The sequence below is a fragment of the Rhineura floridana genome, chromosome 15 (assembly GCF_030035675.1).
Source record: "Rhineura floridana isolate rRhiFlo1 chromosome 15, rRhiFlo1.hap2, whole genome shotgun sequence".
NCBI lineage: Eukaryota > Metazoa > Chordata > Lepidosauria > Squamata > Rhineuridae > Rhineura > Rhineura floridana.
In genome coordinates, this window is record NC_084494.1 from 14,883,359 (window position 1) to 14,901,975 (window position 18,617).

Sequence of the window (18,617 nt, forward strand, 5' to 3'; positions counted from 1 at the left end):
GGTCATCTCCTGTATAAATCCTCTGTACCTTCCTAAGACAGTATCCTTTCTCACGAGATACGGAGTCACCCATTTTGCAGCTTCTCCCTCCAGGAGGCTAATCACGAAAGCTACTTTAGCCCCATCGTCTGGAAATTCCGTGTGCCTGACATCCAGATATAACTCACATTGAGCCACGAAGGTTGCCAACTGATCACTTTGTCCCGCGTATTTTGGGGGCAATCCAATGGGAACCTTTACTACGGCAGCTGGAGGGGCTGTTCGCATCTGGTCTATCGTGGCCTTCAAGGTTTGATTATCCGTCTTCAGCGCCTTGACTGCTGCTAGCAGGGCTTGAACATCCGTCTGCAAATCAGCTACCTTAGTCCTCAAGAGTTCCACTTCTTCCGTCTCAGAAGTGGGGTTCGTCCCCCCCGCTGCTCCCTTTGACATCTTGTCCCAGTCAAGTGAAGAGAGCGTTGAGGGTGATTTAGGTGGCTCTGTCAAGCTGTCAGGCCCAGGATGTGACTCAGGAACCAGACCAACGGCTGTAGTTAATTCGTGTTTTATTAGGGTAATGTCCAAACAAAGACTGCGTTTTCTCATGAAGCAATACAGGGATACAGGTCCTGTGGCATTGGGAGAAAGTTGACAGAGCAAGGGACTTCTTCCCGCCTGTTCTTTAAGAAGGGGCCAAACGGGCGCGCAATCTTTCGCTCCTCCTTAACTGCCCCTCAGGTACTGCCCGCCTTCCCCCCCTTCTCTCCTGTCTTTTCAGCTGTCTGCGTGTGCGCGGTGAGGGGGGAAGCATCACCCCCTCCTCTTCTGAAGTTTCCGATTCCAGGATGGGGGATAGGGGAGGGGCTGATGGTAAACTGCCTCCCCGCTTTTCGGCTGTGAGCAGCCCTCCCTCTTTCCCCTCTTGCTCTGAGCCTGAAAGAGGGGGAGGCGTGAGAATGTCCATGGAGGGCTCAGGCTCCCCGTCGCTAAGCGACCTTATCACTGGCAGTTCCTCTGTTTCGTCTTCGCTCCAAAGGGGGGAAGTTCCTCCCCCTTCCCTCTGCCATCCATCCGAATACTCTTCTCCCAACTCTCCGGGATCCAGCTCCCCGGGATTGGGACCCCAGCTCTGCCTTCCGACAGAACCCTATCAAAGAAAAACAAAGAAGTGTCTATCCTCTGCTTGTTTAGTTTTCTTATTCTCTAACTTCCTCTATACTAATCTGCCACAAACAAATTTGAAAGCCTTGTTATCGCCTCATTGACCTGGAAGACCTAGGTTCAGATTCTCACTCAGCCATGAAGCTCAATGGGTATCTTTAGGCCAGTCACTATCACTCAATTTAACCTACCTCACAGGGTTGTTGTGAGGCTAAAATGGGTAGAGTGAGAACCATGTAGGCTACCTTAAGTGCCTTGGAGGAAAGGTGGCATGGAAATGTAATAATAAAAATAAAACTACCCTGTCACTCCTGTACATAACACAATGGATCCTGCTCTGAAAAAAAGACCCAGAGCTGCATTCGCCTACAGTCCCCCTACACTAGTCTGAACCCTATCACCAGCTAGCCTTTTGCCCCAAATGCCACACTTTTGAGAACCTTTTCTGAAGACACTTGAGAAAATGAGAGTATCAGTCTAGACATCCTCCAGACATCTCACTGGCAACCTTGGCTAACAATGAACAAAATGGAAGCATTTTGAGGGTTTTTTGAGTCTTTACGGGCTCTGAAAGAACAATGTGCCATGATTAGAGGTGGTGCGATAGCTAAATGAGAACATAATCCCAAGGGGTGAGTGAAATCATTTAGCAAGGCATGAAGGTGATGATGATCAGAGACATCAAACTTGGACAGAAGGAAGAAATCAGCACAGGCCCTCCTCCTGCTAACCAGAAAGAAGCAAAAGGCCGTACAGATTTTCTTCTCTCTGTCCCCCATCTCCTCCACCATCTCCTTTCAGTTTTCTTGTAACCTGCAGTGCAGTCCTATAAATGTCTATGCAGAAGTAAAGCCCCATTGAGTTGAGTGGGGCTAACTTCCAGGTAAGTAAGCATAGGATTATTACAGCCTCCAAAGCACAGCTTACCCCTGTTACTAGAGGTAAAGAAAACAGGATTTATGACCCAACAAATTTCTTATAACTTGACCCTATTAATTTTGCTTTAGCTACAGTGGTACAGAGAATGGATTGCTAGGCAACCACCTTCCTAAATGCTAAAAAAAAACCTTGAACCCAACATTTGTGTGTTTAATTAATTGTTATTTTTCTCAAGTCTCTACAATAACTAGGCAATGTACATAAAACAAAGGTAAAAGACACAGGGCTTGCCCTCAAGCTTATAGTCCAAGATTTGCCTAGGCGCACACATTAAAAGAGCCCTGTTGGATCAGGCCAGTGGCCCATCCAGTCCAGCATCTTGTTCTCACAGTGGCCAAGTGGATCCCTTTGGGAGCAAGCAAGACCTGAGTGCAATAGCACTTTTCCTCACTTGTGAGTCCTAATAACTGGCATTCAGAGGCATAGTGGAGGCAGAGCATAGCCATCGTGCTAGTAGCAATCCGTAGCCTTATCAGTAGTCCACAAGGTTCATTCAGGTGGACTGCAGCATGACCACACTAAAAATTCATGTTGATGTTAATTGTATTTTATTTGGAAGCCCGCAAGCAGGGAATGAAAGCAACAGCTTTTCCCCATAGTTTGTCTCCCAGCAACTGATAACCAGAGGTAGACTGCCTCTGAACATGCAGGTTGTGGTGAACTTGCAGGTTGCATTCAGCTGTCCTGGCTAATGGTTGTTGATCACTCCACCCTTTGTGAATGTGTCTGATCCTGTAATCCCCTCTGAAAGTAGATTGGATTCTCCTGGAGGTGTAACTCCATCTCTGGAAAATGTCTTATCAGCCACCCACCTTGTTTCTCCAAACACAGCTGACATTTCACCAAAAGAGCATTTGTTTTTAAACCCTCAGCCAACAATCCTAGTGTCTGGTGCACAAGCCTTTTAGCGCCATCTACTGTCAACCCCCCCCCCCAATTGGAGCAATGGAAACTCCTCCCCTTTAAATAAATAAATGCCAGAGAGGGAAAAATTCAACAGCAATTTGCCACCTGTGATCATGCTAATCAAGAAATTGCAAAAATCAGGCCTGCGTCTCAAACGAAAGCTATTGAGCCACTCCCAAACTAGCAGCTGCAGAGGCTATTTTCAGATCAAGCCGTAAAGATACAGGTTGCTGTGCAGAACCTGAAGAGGCTAAGATGATTTTTAAAAGGCTGTAATCAAGGATGTTTTCTCGGGAGATTGAAGGAGACAAGTAAGAAAACAGAGCTGGAAAAAGGTTCCGCCTCTGCACGGCAAGGTCTTAGTGCTATAGTGGCTCCCGAGTCCCTGCACTATTCCAAAGAACGTGTGGGCTGTGCGGGCCATTTTGGTTTAAGACCAAAAGCGTGTTTAAAGCACATGGCTTCCCCTCCCCCAAATCTTGCGAACTGTAGTTTATAGGGTACTAGGAATTGTAGCTCTGTGGAAGGTAAACTATAGTTCCCACGAATCTTTGAGAAGCCAAGAATTTTAAATGTACAGTGTAGATGTGGCTTTGGATTTGGTGCTCTGGATTATCCCAGCCGCTCCCCACCACCACCTCATGAGTGGTACTGCCTATGATGGAGTTTGGATTCTGTGTGAATGTGTATAAATGTTTCTGAAAATGTACACTGTGATCTCAGGCTTGCACAACTTGTGGCATTCCGAGCTGAAAACAGCTTGCCAGTCTTAGGGGCGCTCACCTACTAGAACCAGTGTGAGAGGCAGTGTGGTGTAGTGGGTTAGAGTGTCTGACTGGGACCTGAGAGATCATGATTCAAATTCCTGCTTGGCCATGAAGATCACTGGGTGATCTTGGGCCTGTCACTGTCTCTCAGCATAATTTATCTCACAGGGCTGTTAAGAGGATAAAATCAGGAGGGGGAGGATGATATTTATATGGCACCTTGCGCTCCTTGGAGGAAAGGTGGGATATCAGTGTAATAATGAAATATAAATAATAATAAACAGTCTTCTCCAATCTGGTGCCCTGCAGATGTTTAGGGCTACAATTCCCATTAGTTCCAGCCAGCCATTGGCCATGATGGGTGGGGCTGATGGGTGTTATAGTCTAAAACACTGTCCCTCAACCTTTGGCCCCCAAGTTGTTGGACTACAACTCCCATAATCCCCAGACAGCATGGTCAACAGTCAGCGATTATGGGAGTTGTAATCCATCAACATTTGGGGATTTAAGGTTGAAGAACAGTGGTCTAAAACATCTGGAGGGCACGAGATCGGGGAATGCTGCACTAGAGCCTTGAGAGCTTCCTGTTTCTGCTGCTTGCAAAAACAAGGAGACTATAACCCGCAGATACCATTGCTGTCTACTGGGTTGAGTGCAGAACTCTCTCGTAGCTCTTGTCTTCCAGGGAGCTCATCTAAACGACACCTTCAGAGTTCAGAAAATAATCCGAGAAAGAGACAGGTGCCCTCAAATCCTCTCGATACCCATGCATTCATTGCATAGAGCCAGATAGTGGATTAAGGTCCAGCCAGTGCTGATCTCTTTCTCAATTCTGTGGATTGGCAGGGACCAGATGCAGCTGGCACACCCTGTATATTTGGACTGCAGGGACTGGATGCCCTCAAATGATCCCTCTCCCCAAAATCTCTGAAATTGGAGCTGACTCTAATGAGATGTGTAAACTTCTCTTATATCTCCTAATTAACAAGAAAGAAATGTTTTAGGGAGGTTAATATAAAGGAATGGTATCAAAGAGTATGGCAATTAGTTCTTTTGGTGGAAAAAGCTCAAAATTGGTTTGTGATGTAAAAAGGAAAGATAATTTTGTTTCTGTGGGGGGGAGATTTATAGAATTTGTTAATATAATGACCCATGGCCAAACTCTACCGACAACGCTAGCGCATCTCTGGATGAATTTCCCCCCTCTTTTTCTTTTTGAATCCTTGGTTGCATATAGCATATCAGAAATTTAAAATGTTATTTCAGGGTTTTGAGACTGGATCTTTGTTTTTGTAGTCTTGGCTCTGGATCTGTATTTTGACTGCTATGTTTAATGAAAACAATTTCACCGCTGCAGGGGAAGGGCAGGAAGTTTTGAATGTTTAAGATGTAATATTATTTGTGGAGAAAACGTAATTAAAAAGTGTAATTAATTAAGAAACAAAGAAATTGGAGCCCAATAAATATGTCATGGGACAGCCCTCTTTTTAGCTGTGGCCACAGTTTGACTCCCTGCACAGCTGGAGCTGCAGTCATGAAACATCCTTTTGCTAAAGATGCTTGCAGAGTTTCCCAGCACTGATGTCTCTGATGGCAGGAGTCCTCTGCCCCGCTCACTGTTGCTTTGTCAGCACGCCTTGCTAAGTCAGTGAAGGGAACAGACAGCACTGACTTACATTTCATTTACTTTGATATAGCAGAACCTGTTCCCACTTTCTGACTTGTTGCAAGGCAGCAACCAGACAGCTTAAAATCCACAATACAGATTAAAGGCAATAACCAAGAATCACAAACATTGTAACTTCAATTGAGTAGCAGAAACAAAATCAGCAAAAGACAGCAATAGTAGAGCCATTTGAAGGTAAAAAAATAAGCAAAAAAATCCTCCAAAACCCTCCTTTAAAAAAAAAGTGTGGGATAAGGTTTTGTTGTTGTTGTTGTTGTTGTTGTTATGTGCCTTCATGTCGATTTTGACTTAGGGTGACCCTATGAATCAGTGACCTCCAAGAGCATCTGTCATGAACCACCCTGTTCAGATCTTGTAAGTTCAGGTCTGTGGCTTCCTTTATGGAATCAATCCCTCTCTTGTTTGGCCTTCCTCTTTTTCTACTCCCTTCTGTTTTCCCCAGCATTATTGTATTTTCTAGTGAATCATGTCTCCTCATGATGTGTCCAAAGTATGATAACGTCAGTTTCATCATTTTAGCTTCTAGTGATAGTTCTGGTTTGATTTGTTCTAACACCCAATTATTTGTCTTTTTCGCAGTCCATGGTACCCGCAGAATTGTCATCCAACACCACATTTCAAATGAGTTGATTTTTCTCTTATCCACTTTTTTCACTGTCCAACTTACATAGAGATTGGGAATACCATGGTCTGAATGATCCTGACTTTAGTGTTCAGTGATACATCTTTGCATTTGAGGACCTTTTCTAGTTTTCTCATAGCCTCCCCAGTCCTAGCCTTCTTCTAATTTCTTGATTATTGTCTCCATTTTGGTTAATGACTTTGCCAAGGTATTGATAATCCTTGACAAGTTCAATATCCTCGTCAACTTTAAAGTGATATAAATCTTCAGTTGTCATTACTTTACTCTTTATGTTCAGCTGTAGTCCTGCTTTTGTTTCAAATCATTACTGGTTTCTGCTAGTAGTATGGTATCATCTACATATCTTAAATTATTGATATTTCTCCCTCCAATTTTCACACCTTCCTCTTCGTCCAGTCCTGCTTTCCATATGATATATTCTGCACATAGATTAAATCAAATAGGGTGATACAATACACCCCGTCTCACACCCTTTCCAACCCAGTCAGTTTCTTCATACTGTCCTTACAGTAGCCTCTTGTCCAGAGTATAGGTTGTGCATCAGGACAATCAGATGCTGTAGCACCCTCATTTCTTTTAAAGCATTCCATAATTTCTCATGATCTACACAATCAGCTTTGCTGTAATCTATAAAGCACAGGGAGATTTTCTTCTGAAATTCCTTGCTCCGTTCCATTATCCAACGTATGTTTGCAATATAATCTCTGGTACCTCTTCCCTTTCTAAATCCAGCTTAGACATCTGGCATTTCTCACTTCATATATGGTAAGAGCCTGTGTTGTAGAATCTTGAGCATTACTTTACTTGCATGGGATATTAAGGCAATAGTTTGATAATTATTTCATTCCCTGGGATCCCCTTTCTTTGGAATTGGGATGTATATTGAACGCTTCCAGTCTGTGGGCCATTGTGGGGTTTTTTTCCATATTTGTTGACAATTTTTTTGTCAAAATTTGAACAGATTCAGTCTAAGTAACTTGTAGCAACTCTGTTGGTATGCCATCTGTTCCTGGTGATTTGTTTCGTCCAAGTATTTTAAGAGCAGCTTTCACCTCACATTCTATCATTTCTGGTCATCATACGGTTCCTCCATGAATGAATCTGTCATCCTTGCATCTCTTTTATATAGATCTTCAGTGTATTGCTTCCATCTTCCTCTTACTTTATCTTGGTCAGTCAGTGTGTTCCCCTGTTGATTACTCAACATCCCTACTCTTGGTTTAAATTTCCCTTTAATTTCTCTAATCTTTTGGAATAGGGATCTTGTTCTGCCTTTTTTGTTGTCCTATTTCTATACAATATTACTATACAATACTATTGTAATAGTTGTCTTGGTCCCTATGTACTAGTCCAGCCTTTCCCAACTAGTGGGCCACCAGATGTTGTTGGACCACAACTCCCATCAGCCTCAGCCAGCACTGCCAATGGTCAGGAAAGATGGGAATTGTGGGCCAACAACATCTGGTGGCCCACTAGTTGGGAAAGGCTGTACTAGTCACTGTATTATTGAATTTAGGGTTCTAACCGTGTTTCTGTCTCCTTTTGCTTTTGCTTTCCTTCTCTCTTTAACCAGTTAAAGAGTTTCGTCAGTCATCCATTGAGGTCTTTCTTTTTAACTAGAGGTGTTGTCTTTTTGCATTCTTCCCTGATAATGTCTCTGACTTCAGTCCATAGTTCTTCTGGTTCTCTACCAACTAAGTTTAAAGCCTCAAATCTGTTCCTTGTCTGCTCTTTATATTCTTCTGGAATTTTGTTTAAATTGTATTTTGGCATTATGATTGCTTTGTTGTTCTTCTTTAGCTTTACTTTAATTTTCGATATTACCAGTTCATGATCTGTACCACAGTCTGCTCCTGGTCTTGCTTTTGCAGAAAGTATGGAACTTCTCCATCTTCTGCTTCCAATTATATAATCAGTTTGATTCCTATATTGACCATTTGGTGATGTCCAGTCATCTTTTTGGTTGCCCAAAAAATGTGTTTGCAAGAAACAAATTATTGGCTTCACAGAGTTCAGTAAGTCTTTCTCCTGCTTCATTTCTATCTCCTAAGCCCCATTTTCCCACAATTTCTAGTTCTTCTTTTGCATTCCAGTCCCCCATGATTATCAGAGCATCGTATTTTGGTGTGTGATCAATTTCTTCCTGTGCTTCTGCATAAAATCTCTCCAATTCCTCTTCTTCTGTGTTTGCTGCTGGAGCATAGACTTGGATGGTGGTTATGTTAATAGGTTTCCCATTAAATCTCATTGATATGAAAGGACTTAAATCGGAAAAAAAAATTGAATTTGCCCCGTCCCAGACACTGAAGACCACACATTGTTCTCAGTTAACTTATATGGAACAAGAAAATGAGTCTCATTGGCTGCACATGAGAAGACATGGTTGAAGTCGGGTGGGGCCTGAGGGCCACATTCCCTTCAGTGCAACATTGCAAGGGCCACATGCCATTAGTGGGTGGAGTTCGAGGCAAAGTGGGCAGAGCAACTAATGTGAAGATTACCTTTTGTACAGAAGCCCAATTTATTCACACTCACCCCTCACATCTTCAATCCAGACAAGCAAGAGGCAGAATCAGAGTTCACAGGACACATTCCAACCAGGCAAATATGGTTGAGGAGGGTGTGAAGCAGGATTAGTGAGAGGTGGGGATCGAGAGGGTATGTCGCCTGGACAATCTGCTGAGGGCGAGATGGAGAGGCCTGGGAGGGCCACATTTGGCTCCTGGGCCTGAGGTGACCCTTCCCCAGTCTAGGTCCATGGTTTTCAAACAGCTGCAAGGAGTCCTTTCCAAGCAGTTTCAAGTAGATGGGGAGCTGCCTTCTGGTGATGATCACAATAGTCCATTGTTGTCTACTCTGACTGGCATGAGCTGCGGAGGGCCTTAGGCATTCCCCATCATCTGCTGCTTGGGGTCTTCTTAAATGGAGATGAACCTGGAGCTTTGGCATGCAAAGCATGTTCTCTACAGCTGAGCTGTAGTCCCTCCCCAGAGACTTCATCCGCTGAGAAGCTCTGCACACTAGTCAACTCTTCCAGATGATTCTGGGGCAAACAGTCAGTGATTCAGGCCTGGCCAAGCCTATATGCAGAGGTGGAGAACCCAAGACCTTCCAGATGATGCTAGACTGTAATACCCATCATTCCTGGCTGTTGGCCATGCTGACTCAGGTTCAGTAGTGTAGCGGCAAGTTCAGAAGTGCAGGGTCCCTTTATGTCAGACATAGCCATGCCTCTCCCCCTTTTCTGCTGCGGGGCTGAGAATGAGATCCTTGTTAATGCCTTCTCCCACAATAGATATCCCTAGGAGCCAATAAGCATGGAAGTAGTGTTAGCTACTGAGAAGTTTCTTCTCAGTGGCTGACTCATCTCCTTTCACTCTGATTGGCTCCAATCAGCAAGGAAAGCTCAAGGTACCATGTTAGAAGATTCTTCCCAGTGGCTAAGAGATTCCCCTTTCATGCTGATTGGCTCACAGGATGCTGGAGACATAGGGACCTTGCTGGGACCCTACTCCCAAAAAAGGGAAGGGTCTAAGATGCACTGAGACCCTGGATGACTATGCCCCTGCTCAGATTGATGGGAGTTGCAGGTCCATCAACATCTAAAAGGCGACAGGTTCCCCATCTCTGCTGTAGGGCATCACTGTTCCCCTGTGAATGTGTTGGCGTGTGTGCGTTGTTGCGTGAAACAGCATACATTACGTTGGAGTTAAGTTGAGCAAGAAACTTCTTCAGAGCATTTAAATCATGTAAGAGTCTTTATTAAGACATTAAGGCTTTTAAGCAGTTTCCCTCCCCTCTAGCTCTACAGCACATCTCTCTCCAAAAGCAAAGGTAAGACAGCCTGTCAGTTCAGAGGCATGGTGCAGAAGGACAACAACTCACAGACTCTGTTAGAACTTTCCCAGTCTATATCTTGATGGTTACCATAACAACGGCCTTCACTGTCCATTCCCAGACCGGGCAAAGACATAACTCCTCTGAACTTTCAAAACTTTCAGACTTGATGGAAAACTACTAGGCCTCATGCCAACAAGCCCCCCTTTTTCTCATCATGTCTGTCAATTACAAAGAAATCTCAACAGTACATAGTCATACAGTAATACATTTCTACAATACCTCTTGCAATACATTTCAGTACATTGCATCATACATTTTCAGTTCAGTACAGTTCAAAATTACATCTCAGTACAGTTCAAAACTTTATTCACTCAAACTTTGGTTCATTCCAAGCCTTGTCACCAGTTTGCCAAATTTCTTCTCACACAAAGGCTTGGTCATTATGTCAGCCACCATGTTGTTAGTGTCACAAAATGTTAGGTTAACAAACTCCTGCTGCACACAATCCCTTACATGAAAGTATCTGACACTAATATGTTTTGTTCTCTTGGTATGAGCTTCTGATGTGGCTATCTTAATGCAGGTCTGATTGTCTTCGTATACAGTAATCGGAAATTGCATATCAATGCCTATCTCCTGCATGAGCATTGCAAACCATTGTAGCTCATTACAGGCCTGTGATAGGGCCACATACTCGGCTTCTGCACTTGATGTTGCAACCACATTTTGTTTCTTGCTGCTCCAGTCAATGCATGACCCGTGCCACATCACAACTATGCCAGAGGTTGACTTACGACGGCTCAGCTCCCCTGCATGATCTGCATCCACAAAACATTCAAGACCTCCTGTCTTTGCTCCTGACAAAACCAGACTCTTTGTCTTCGTGCCTTTCAGATTTATGTCAAGATCTGGTTTACATGTTTGCGCTTGTGTTTCTGGACACCAAACTTTGAAATATGCATTCTCTTGTGCTCTAGGTGCACGTTTGCCACGTCTCTTACCCTGTGGCTTGTAAACTCGGCTGCGATGTGCTCTTTCAGGCATCAGCCTGACTGCATTACATGAATACTGTGGCTGTGTGCTTTTAACAGCTGTCTTCTTACAGCTCTGGCGGTCATTCCCTTTCCGCCTCATTAAACTCAAGGCATCAGCACACTTCACACCCACGGACATTCTAAACAGCCCTTGTGTCATAAAACCCTGACATACAACTTTGCCTCTTCTCTGCAGAAAACATTTCCCTCTATCAAATGTGACGCAATACCCAGAATCCATCAGTTTTCTGACTGACAACATGTTATGATTCAGTTCTGGAACAAACAAACATTCTGACATTATCCCAAGTTTATTAAATCTCACCAGTCCACGGGCTTCCACCCTCTTGCGTGATCCATCTGCAAGTAAAACAAAGTCCTGCTCATCTGTAGACGTGTAAAACAGACTCCTGTCTTTGATTAATATATGGCTTGCTCCGCTGTCAATCAGCCAGTTAATAGGTGCTAAATCTTGAGAGTTCTGTTTACAAACAAAGTTCACACTTCCCTGCTTCAAGCCTCCGTCCCTGGAGTTACACTTGACTGGACAATCCCGCTGGAGATGCCGTCGATCTCCGCAAACAAAACAAGCCTTCAGCCTTTGTTGCTGCTCCTGTTTATTATCCTTCGGCACGGCATTTTTCACCTCTTGCCTCCTGACAGCTTCCATAGACTCAGCTCTTTTCGCCTCTTGTCTCCGCTGCCATTCTTGGGTCAGCTTTTCCTCAATAAACGCAACGTTCAAGCCTCCGTCAGGCATGGCTTCGAAAGCCATTACCATATTATTCCAAGTCCCATCAAGTGAAGCCAGGATCAGATAGGTCTTCTGAAGTTCAGAGTGTTCGACACCTCGGTCTGTCAGCTCAGCAAACAGGTGTCTAAATTCCGTGAGATGCTCACACATGTCGCACTCACCCGTAAAGCGCATCTGATAAAGCTTCCGTGCCAAACACAATCTAGATCCCGCAGTCTGTTGCACATGAATGCCTTCCAACACGTCCCACATCTGTTTGGCGTTTGTAACATCTCTCACATGTAGCAGTTGAGAGTCAGATAGAGCCAGAAGTATAAAAGCTTGTGCCTTCTGATCTCTACGCGTCCAGGCCGCAGTCAGTACCGCCGGAGTGGGTCCATCTATTGTGTCCCATAAATCCTCTTTTATCAGCAAAACCCGCATCCTCGGCTTCCAGCTGCCATAATTCTTCTCATTAAGCCGTTCCATCGGCAAGCCTCCCCCAGACAGGTTTACAGCCATGTTGCTCACCTCCGTCTGGTACAATCAATCAAGCTGCCCTCTCTGGAACTCCGTCTGCCGTTCAGACCAGCAACTTACTCCCATGTAATGCGCTGTGGATCTGGGCCCATAACCCCTGTTGGCGTGTGTGCGTTGTTGCGTGAAACAGCATACATTACGTTGGAGTTAAGTTGAGCAAGAAACTTCTTCAGAGTATTTAAATCATGTAAGAGTCTTTATTAAGACATTAAGGCTTTTCAGCAGTTTCCCCCCCCTCTAGCTCTACAGCACATCTCTCTCCAAAAGCAAAAGTAAGACAGCCTGTCAGTTCAGAGGCATGGTGCAAAAGGACAACAACTCACAGACTCTGTTAGAACTTTCCCAGTCTATATCTTGATGGTTACCATAACAACGGCCTTCACTGTCCGTTCCCAGACCGGGCAAAGACATAACTCCTCTGAACTTTCAAAACTTTCAGACTTGATGGAAAACTACTAGGCCTCATGCCAACAGAATGCACCTCAGAACGCTCTCAATGCACTCTGGGGATTAAATTTTGGAGTGGACCATCGACAGTGATGGGCAAGCTGTCTTTTGGGGACTACTGACAGACCCTGTTAAGCTTCTGAGAAACCCCAGTGATACCTAGCACACTGTTTGAAAGCCACTGATCTACTGCAGGGTTGGGAACCTTTGGCCCTCCAGATGTTGCTGAGTTACGGCTCCCATAATCCCTAGAAAGCCTGGCAAATGGCCAGGGATGATGGGAGTTGCAGTACAACAACATCTGCAGTACAACAACTGTCTTACTACTCTGCAGGGAATATATGAAGCCCAGTACTGTGCCAACTTTGCAGGGCTGATAGCTCTGGAATTCCGTTATGCGCTTAGGAGTTTAATGCTTTCTTTTCTGCCCATGCAGTGGAATGAGCTGGAGCTGGGGATGGGCGTCTGCAGGAAGCAGCATTTTAGCAGAATTTGGCAGCCTCCACTTGGAATTTCTACACCTCTCAGAGTTGTCCGGAAATTCAGTTTATACTGAAAAGGCAAGTACTTAAACGTTCACTTATACCACCATCGTCCCCACATATAATGTAAGCTTGCTAGATGGCCCTGCTCAGGACCGAGGAGCAGGAATCTTGCACTAACCTGCCCCCTGCCTCTTTGGTGACTCATAATCGAGGGTGCAGTTGCCTAGCTGTGTCCACAGGGCCGCAGCAGTCAGCCACTGATGAGCTGCCACTGTCATCCCTCTTCTTCCAGCCCTGGAGCTGAGATGCAGGGATTCATCAAGGTTAAATGCCGTGGCTAATTTCAGCAATTGCCCTGCGGCACCTTTCTGACTCTCTGTCGGCAAAATGAGGCACTCCTGTCTGTGCTGTCCTGTCTGACGTACATAGATGGAAAGACTGAATCAGAGCCAACTGTTTTTCCTTACACTTTTATGGCCAAGCTTTGGCTCTTTCTGCAAGCAGCCATGTTGTACCAGGTCACTTCCAAAGGGGGCTGGAAGCCTTATTGCGCTTCCCAATCTTTTTAGGCCTGCAGATGTAGCCATTGATAACGGTGTTGGGTCAATCCTGAGGCACATTTATGACCCAGTGGGTGCACCCTCTCTTTTTTGTGATTATGCATCTTCCTTCTTCAGTGGCTTACAGGAGTTCCTTAGGAGTCACTTCCTGCCAATAATCATGTTAGGGTTAGACTTTTACCTGGAGGTTCTGTCCTGTGCTCCTGTCACTCTGTGTGAGCGAGGAAGCAGGTATGCTGCTGGATAGCATTTCTCCTTGACTCCCCTGCCCCAGCATCCCTGGGATAGCCCACTCTGAAGGAGACAAATTGCTCCAATTAGAATCAGAACCTACCCCTCGAGACCAACAGAAATAGACCATCCCAGGGCACCATTCGAACTGCTCTGATAGTTCTGACAAGACACCTTGTGAATGAACAGCCCGTTCCCAGAGAGGGAGGGAGGGAGGGAGGGAGTTGCCCACTTGATGACTGGGGAGAGTCTCAGAGGAGGGAAAGATGCAAAAAGGCTGCAAGAGGAAATCAGGCAGGGACAACAGAGAAGCAGGGAATGAATGAGAAACGAGGAAAACAAGGAAACTGAATGGAGAAGATAAGGCATGAATGGAGCAGAGCAGCACAAAGGCCATTGCATAAGAATGATGAAGTTCCCTGGAGGATAGAGTGAATGGGAAAGAGTAGGAGTGGAGAAGACGATAGGAGAGAGGAAACCTAGTGGGGTAGGAAAGGCAAAACTGGAAACAAGGAGCAGAAACCCCCCAGGAATGGAAATGGAACTCTTGGTGGTATTGTTGGTGGTGAGCCATCGTTAAATCTAAGGTTAACCTAGAGATACATCTTGTTCATAATGCACCATGTGGTATATGGGAAGGGCTCTGGGTTTGGGGAGAAGTGGGTGAGGTTCTGAATGCTTTTCTGAGAGGCCAGTTGAATCTCCATTCTGTTGTTAAGCCCAGTCAATCAATAAATGTGAGAACCGGCTTTTTTAATGGATTTACCATCCAGAACATGCTGCAGATTAAAGCTAATGCTCTGTGAGAAGACGGACCACACACGAGGAGCCGGTTGCAAAAAAAGCCATCTGGAGGGAAATGGGCTTCCGAAAAGCAGATCAGCTCATTAGCTCATAGCCGGAGACTTAACGGGCCTTTGAATAGGGCACTGTCCATTTTTGCCTATGCTTGTCTTTAACCTGCCCTGTTCTTCAGTTGTACCGATATGTCACAGTTGTGGTTTTGTGGGTGGAACCAACTTTTTGACTGATAAAAGGCCTGGTACAGACATCACATTTAATACTAGTTAGTGCTAACCCTGGTTTGTTGCTTAACCCTGGGTTACATTGTGGGAGAAGCTGCCTTAACAATGGCTTGCTCAATGTAGGGACAATATTTAAACAGAAGACAGTGCACCCCATGGTTTGCAAACTCAGTTTTAAACTATGGTTTCACATCCTGCTTCGTAGCCAATCCTTAATCACAGTTGGGATTTAACACAACTATGGCAAATTAAATGAAACCATGGTTAAGTATCATAGGGCGTCTTCAACTAGATTTTACAAAAGATATAGGATGTAATCTGCTGATAATATCTCCCCTGTAAAAATATGTCCCCTTAAATTAGTGGAACTTTCACACCTGCCTGCTTTTCTCCCTGCCAAATAGCTATTCCAGCTCTAAAGCTTTAGAAATCTTTATTGAGGCCAAATGCTAGCAGCCTTAGAAATTATTCTTTGTGTAACATAGGGCCAGTGAGCAATGGCTGGTGTTTGTCAGCCCTGAAGCCAGATCTGGGTGCTGTTTGGCCTGCTAGATGCTCAGGCACCATCAGCACTGCTCCTTTACCTCCCTGAGATTAGAGATTCCTCAGCCAGTCAAAGGCCTGTGGCAAACGGGAAACAGGAAGGAATTGATGGGTAGTTACTAGGCCACAGACTGCAGTTGCTTGGCAACAGACTAGACTTCCCCCTGTTAGGAAACATACAGTATAAGGATCTCCCTCTACATCTCTTTTGCTTAGGCCAGGCCTTTAGTGGTCAGTCTGGTCCTTCGGGCCCCTGGTGAACCTGAAGTAATGGTGGGGAAGTGAATGGTCTGAAGGCACATAAGGTCAGCTCCCTGCTGAAGCTAAGCAGGGTCAGGTCTGGTCGGTGCCTGGATGAGACACCACCTGGGAACCATATGTACTTGGGTTTCATGAAAAGAAAGTCGAGGTATAAATGAAATAAATAAATAAATAATAGATTTGGGGGGTTTTCACCTGGTTCATGGACCCGTGAAGCCTATCCATAGACCACCTAGGGGTCCACAGTCCACAGGTTAAGAACCCCTAGACTGGTGGACTTGGGCCTTATCCAGCAAGACTATCCTTACATTTTTTGAGATTACACCATGCAAGTGCTCAGACACAAGGGAGGGAGTTCCTCTCCAAACATGAACGAAGGGAGGTGCCTCCACAGTCTTGACTTAACACTCACAGTAATCACCTCACTTCCTTAATAAGTCCTGCTGGTAAATCTTAATTGCTTGGCATTGTCCTGTAAATAACAGTGAGAAGTAGGATAATATGGAACAGGGAGTTTGCCTTCAACCAGGAAGATCCTGGTTCAAACCTCAGCAATGGCATTCACCTTAGATCTTAATGTCTTTCTCTTTCTGGGTCTAACCTGCCTCACAGGGTTGTGGTGAGATTAAAGCAGGATAGCCCCATAGGATGCTTTGACCTCCTTGGCAAAAGTGCAAAGATACAAACATGATAAATAAATTATCCATGCCAAAGCAGTGACTGACACTATTCATTGTATCTTCCTGGACCTGGGGTCATGCAAGACACTATACATTGATTTTAATGATCTCTAAAACCTAGTAGGGCCATTTGTTTATTGTTTGTTGATTTTTTAAAAATAGAAATATTGCATCTATAAATTGAAAAGCTTATCCGATTGACTTTCTCTTTCCTCTTAGGTGATGAACATCCGCAAAGTCCTGAACAGAATTGAGAAGCCACATGGGCTTTACCCTAATTTTCTCAGTCCAGTAACCGGGAACTGGGTGCAGCGTGAGTATTTCAAAGAGTCCCTTGGTTGAGCTGAAGAAATGCTTACTGATGCGTGCCAGGCTTTTTAGCACCTCTCACTAGTGTGAGAGCACGAAGCCAAGAAAATGTTCGCTGCCAAATTAAAATTCTCGCTGATGCTAATCAAGGAGCTCATCATGAAGGGTGCTTCAGTCAAAGTAATTTTCCTGAACAGATGCAAGAGAGTCATCACTCACACCCAGAGCCCTGATCCCTGCCAAGTATCTCTTAACATCCAGGACCACAAAAGGCCACCTGGACCAAGAGCCGAGAGTGGAGGGTAGTCTCAGACAAGTGACCTCCACAATTTCTCTTCCATTTCTTCAGCAATTGCCTGCTACGGTGGCTTAGAAGCATGCCTGGCCAGGGCTGAAGCAATCCTATAAAACAGGGATGGGAAATCTCTGGCCCACCAGAAGATGATGGACTCTAAATGCTATCAGCCCCAACTGACATGGCCAATGGGCAGAGGATTATAGGAGTTGTAGGCCAGCAATATCTAGAGGGCCACAGTCTCCCCAGACCTGCTATAAAGACAGTTGAAGGAATCCAGCATCCTAGGAACTCTGTGCTACCCTGTGATTGTCATGAATGATCAATATTTGAGGAGCTAGGAAAAAATGGTGACCAAAATTCAGGGGACTAGAGCATTTATTTATTTATTTATTTGTTTGAGCCATTTATATACCGCTTCATTACATAATCTCTAAGTGGTGTGCGAAAAACTCAACACAATGAAAATAAAAATCAGTTAAAATGATAAAATCAGAATTTAGTTAAAATGCCTGCTGGAATTTTTTTTAAAAAAAGTCTTCAGTAGGTGCTGGAACTTCAACAGGAGGCGGACTGACTAACCTCAACTGGAAAGAAATTCCATAAAATTGGGCCCACAATACTGAACGTACAATTCTTGTAGGGGATACGAGCCGTGCATCTGAGCCATGGGGTGTGGGGACCACTAACAGTGACTCCCCTGAAGGCCTCCGTGATCTTCCCTAAGCTAAATAATTGGGTGGGTGGGGTTAGCTCAGAAAAAAAGACTACAAAAATCCACTAATGGTAAAATTATGCTTTAACTTGGATTCCTGCATTGAGCAGGGGATTGGACTCGATGGGCTTATAGGCCCCTTCCAACTCTACTATTCTATGATTTACAAAACTATATGGGGTATAGAGAATGCTTCCCCCTCCCTTTCTCAGGACTCTAGAACTCAGGGCCATCAAATAAAATTGATAGGCAGGAGATTCAGGACAAAACATAAGGAGGAGGACCAAAGGCCCATCTAGTCCAGCATCCTCTTTTCCACAGTGGCCAACCAGGTGACTCTGGGAACCCCACAAGCAGGACATGAGTGGTGTAGCATTCTCCTGATGTTTTTCCCCAAGGTTTGGAAAAAGTACTAAGAGATTTTTAGAAAAAAATCTGAGAGGAGGGTACACCAAAAACAGCCCGGTGAGGAGGTATACACATCATATATTTAAAGCAAATCCCCCCTCAAAGAACCCTGGGAACTGTAGTATGTTAAGGGTGCTGGGAGTTGTAGCTCTGTGAGGGGTAAAGTACAGTTCCCAGGATTCTTTAGCAGGGGGATATGCTTTAAAGGTGTGACCTCAGTCTGAGAGTGTTCAGTGGCACAGAGTGCTGACTTACTCGAGGGGGATGGTTGTTGGGGGGATGCTAAACTGGTTTGGAGGGGGAACAGAATGAATAGAAAAAGGCAGGGCTGGTTGGCTGGGACTCTATGCTACAGCATTTTGTAGGGTGACCATATTGTGACCATATATTATTTGTCCATAATAATAATATAGCACCTCGAAACGATGT

The 18,617-nt window shown here is 44.7% G+C and overlaps 1 protein-coding gene across 8 annotated transcripts in view; it reads left to right on the top strand.

Moving 5' to 3' along the window:
* The window catches only part of MAN1C1 (mannosidase alpha class 1C member 1), a 276,387-nt gene that overhangs the window by 235,760 nt on the left and 22,010 nt on the right, over positions 1–18,617 (top strand). For all 8 annotated transcript variants that reach the window (XM_061597579.1, XM_061597577.1, XM_061597581.1 and 5 more), the window contains 2 exons: positions 13,113–13,236; positions 16,681–16,774. In XM_061597579.1, the coding sequence (XP_061453563.1) occupies positions 13,113–13,236; positions 16,681–16,774 (218 nt within the window). The remainder of the gene's footprint in view (positions 1–13,112; positions 13,237–16,680; positions 16,775–18,617) is intronic.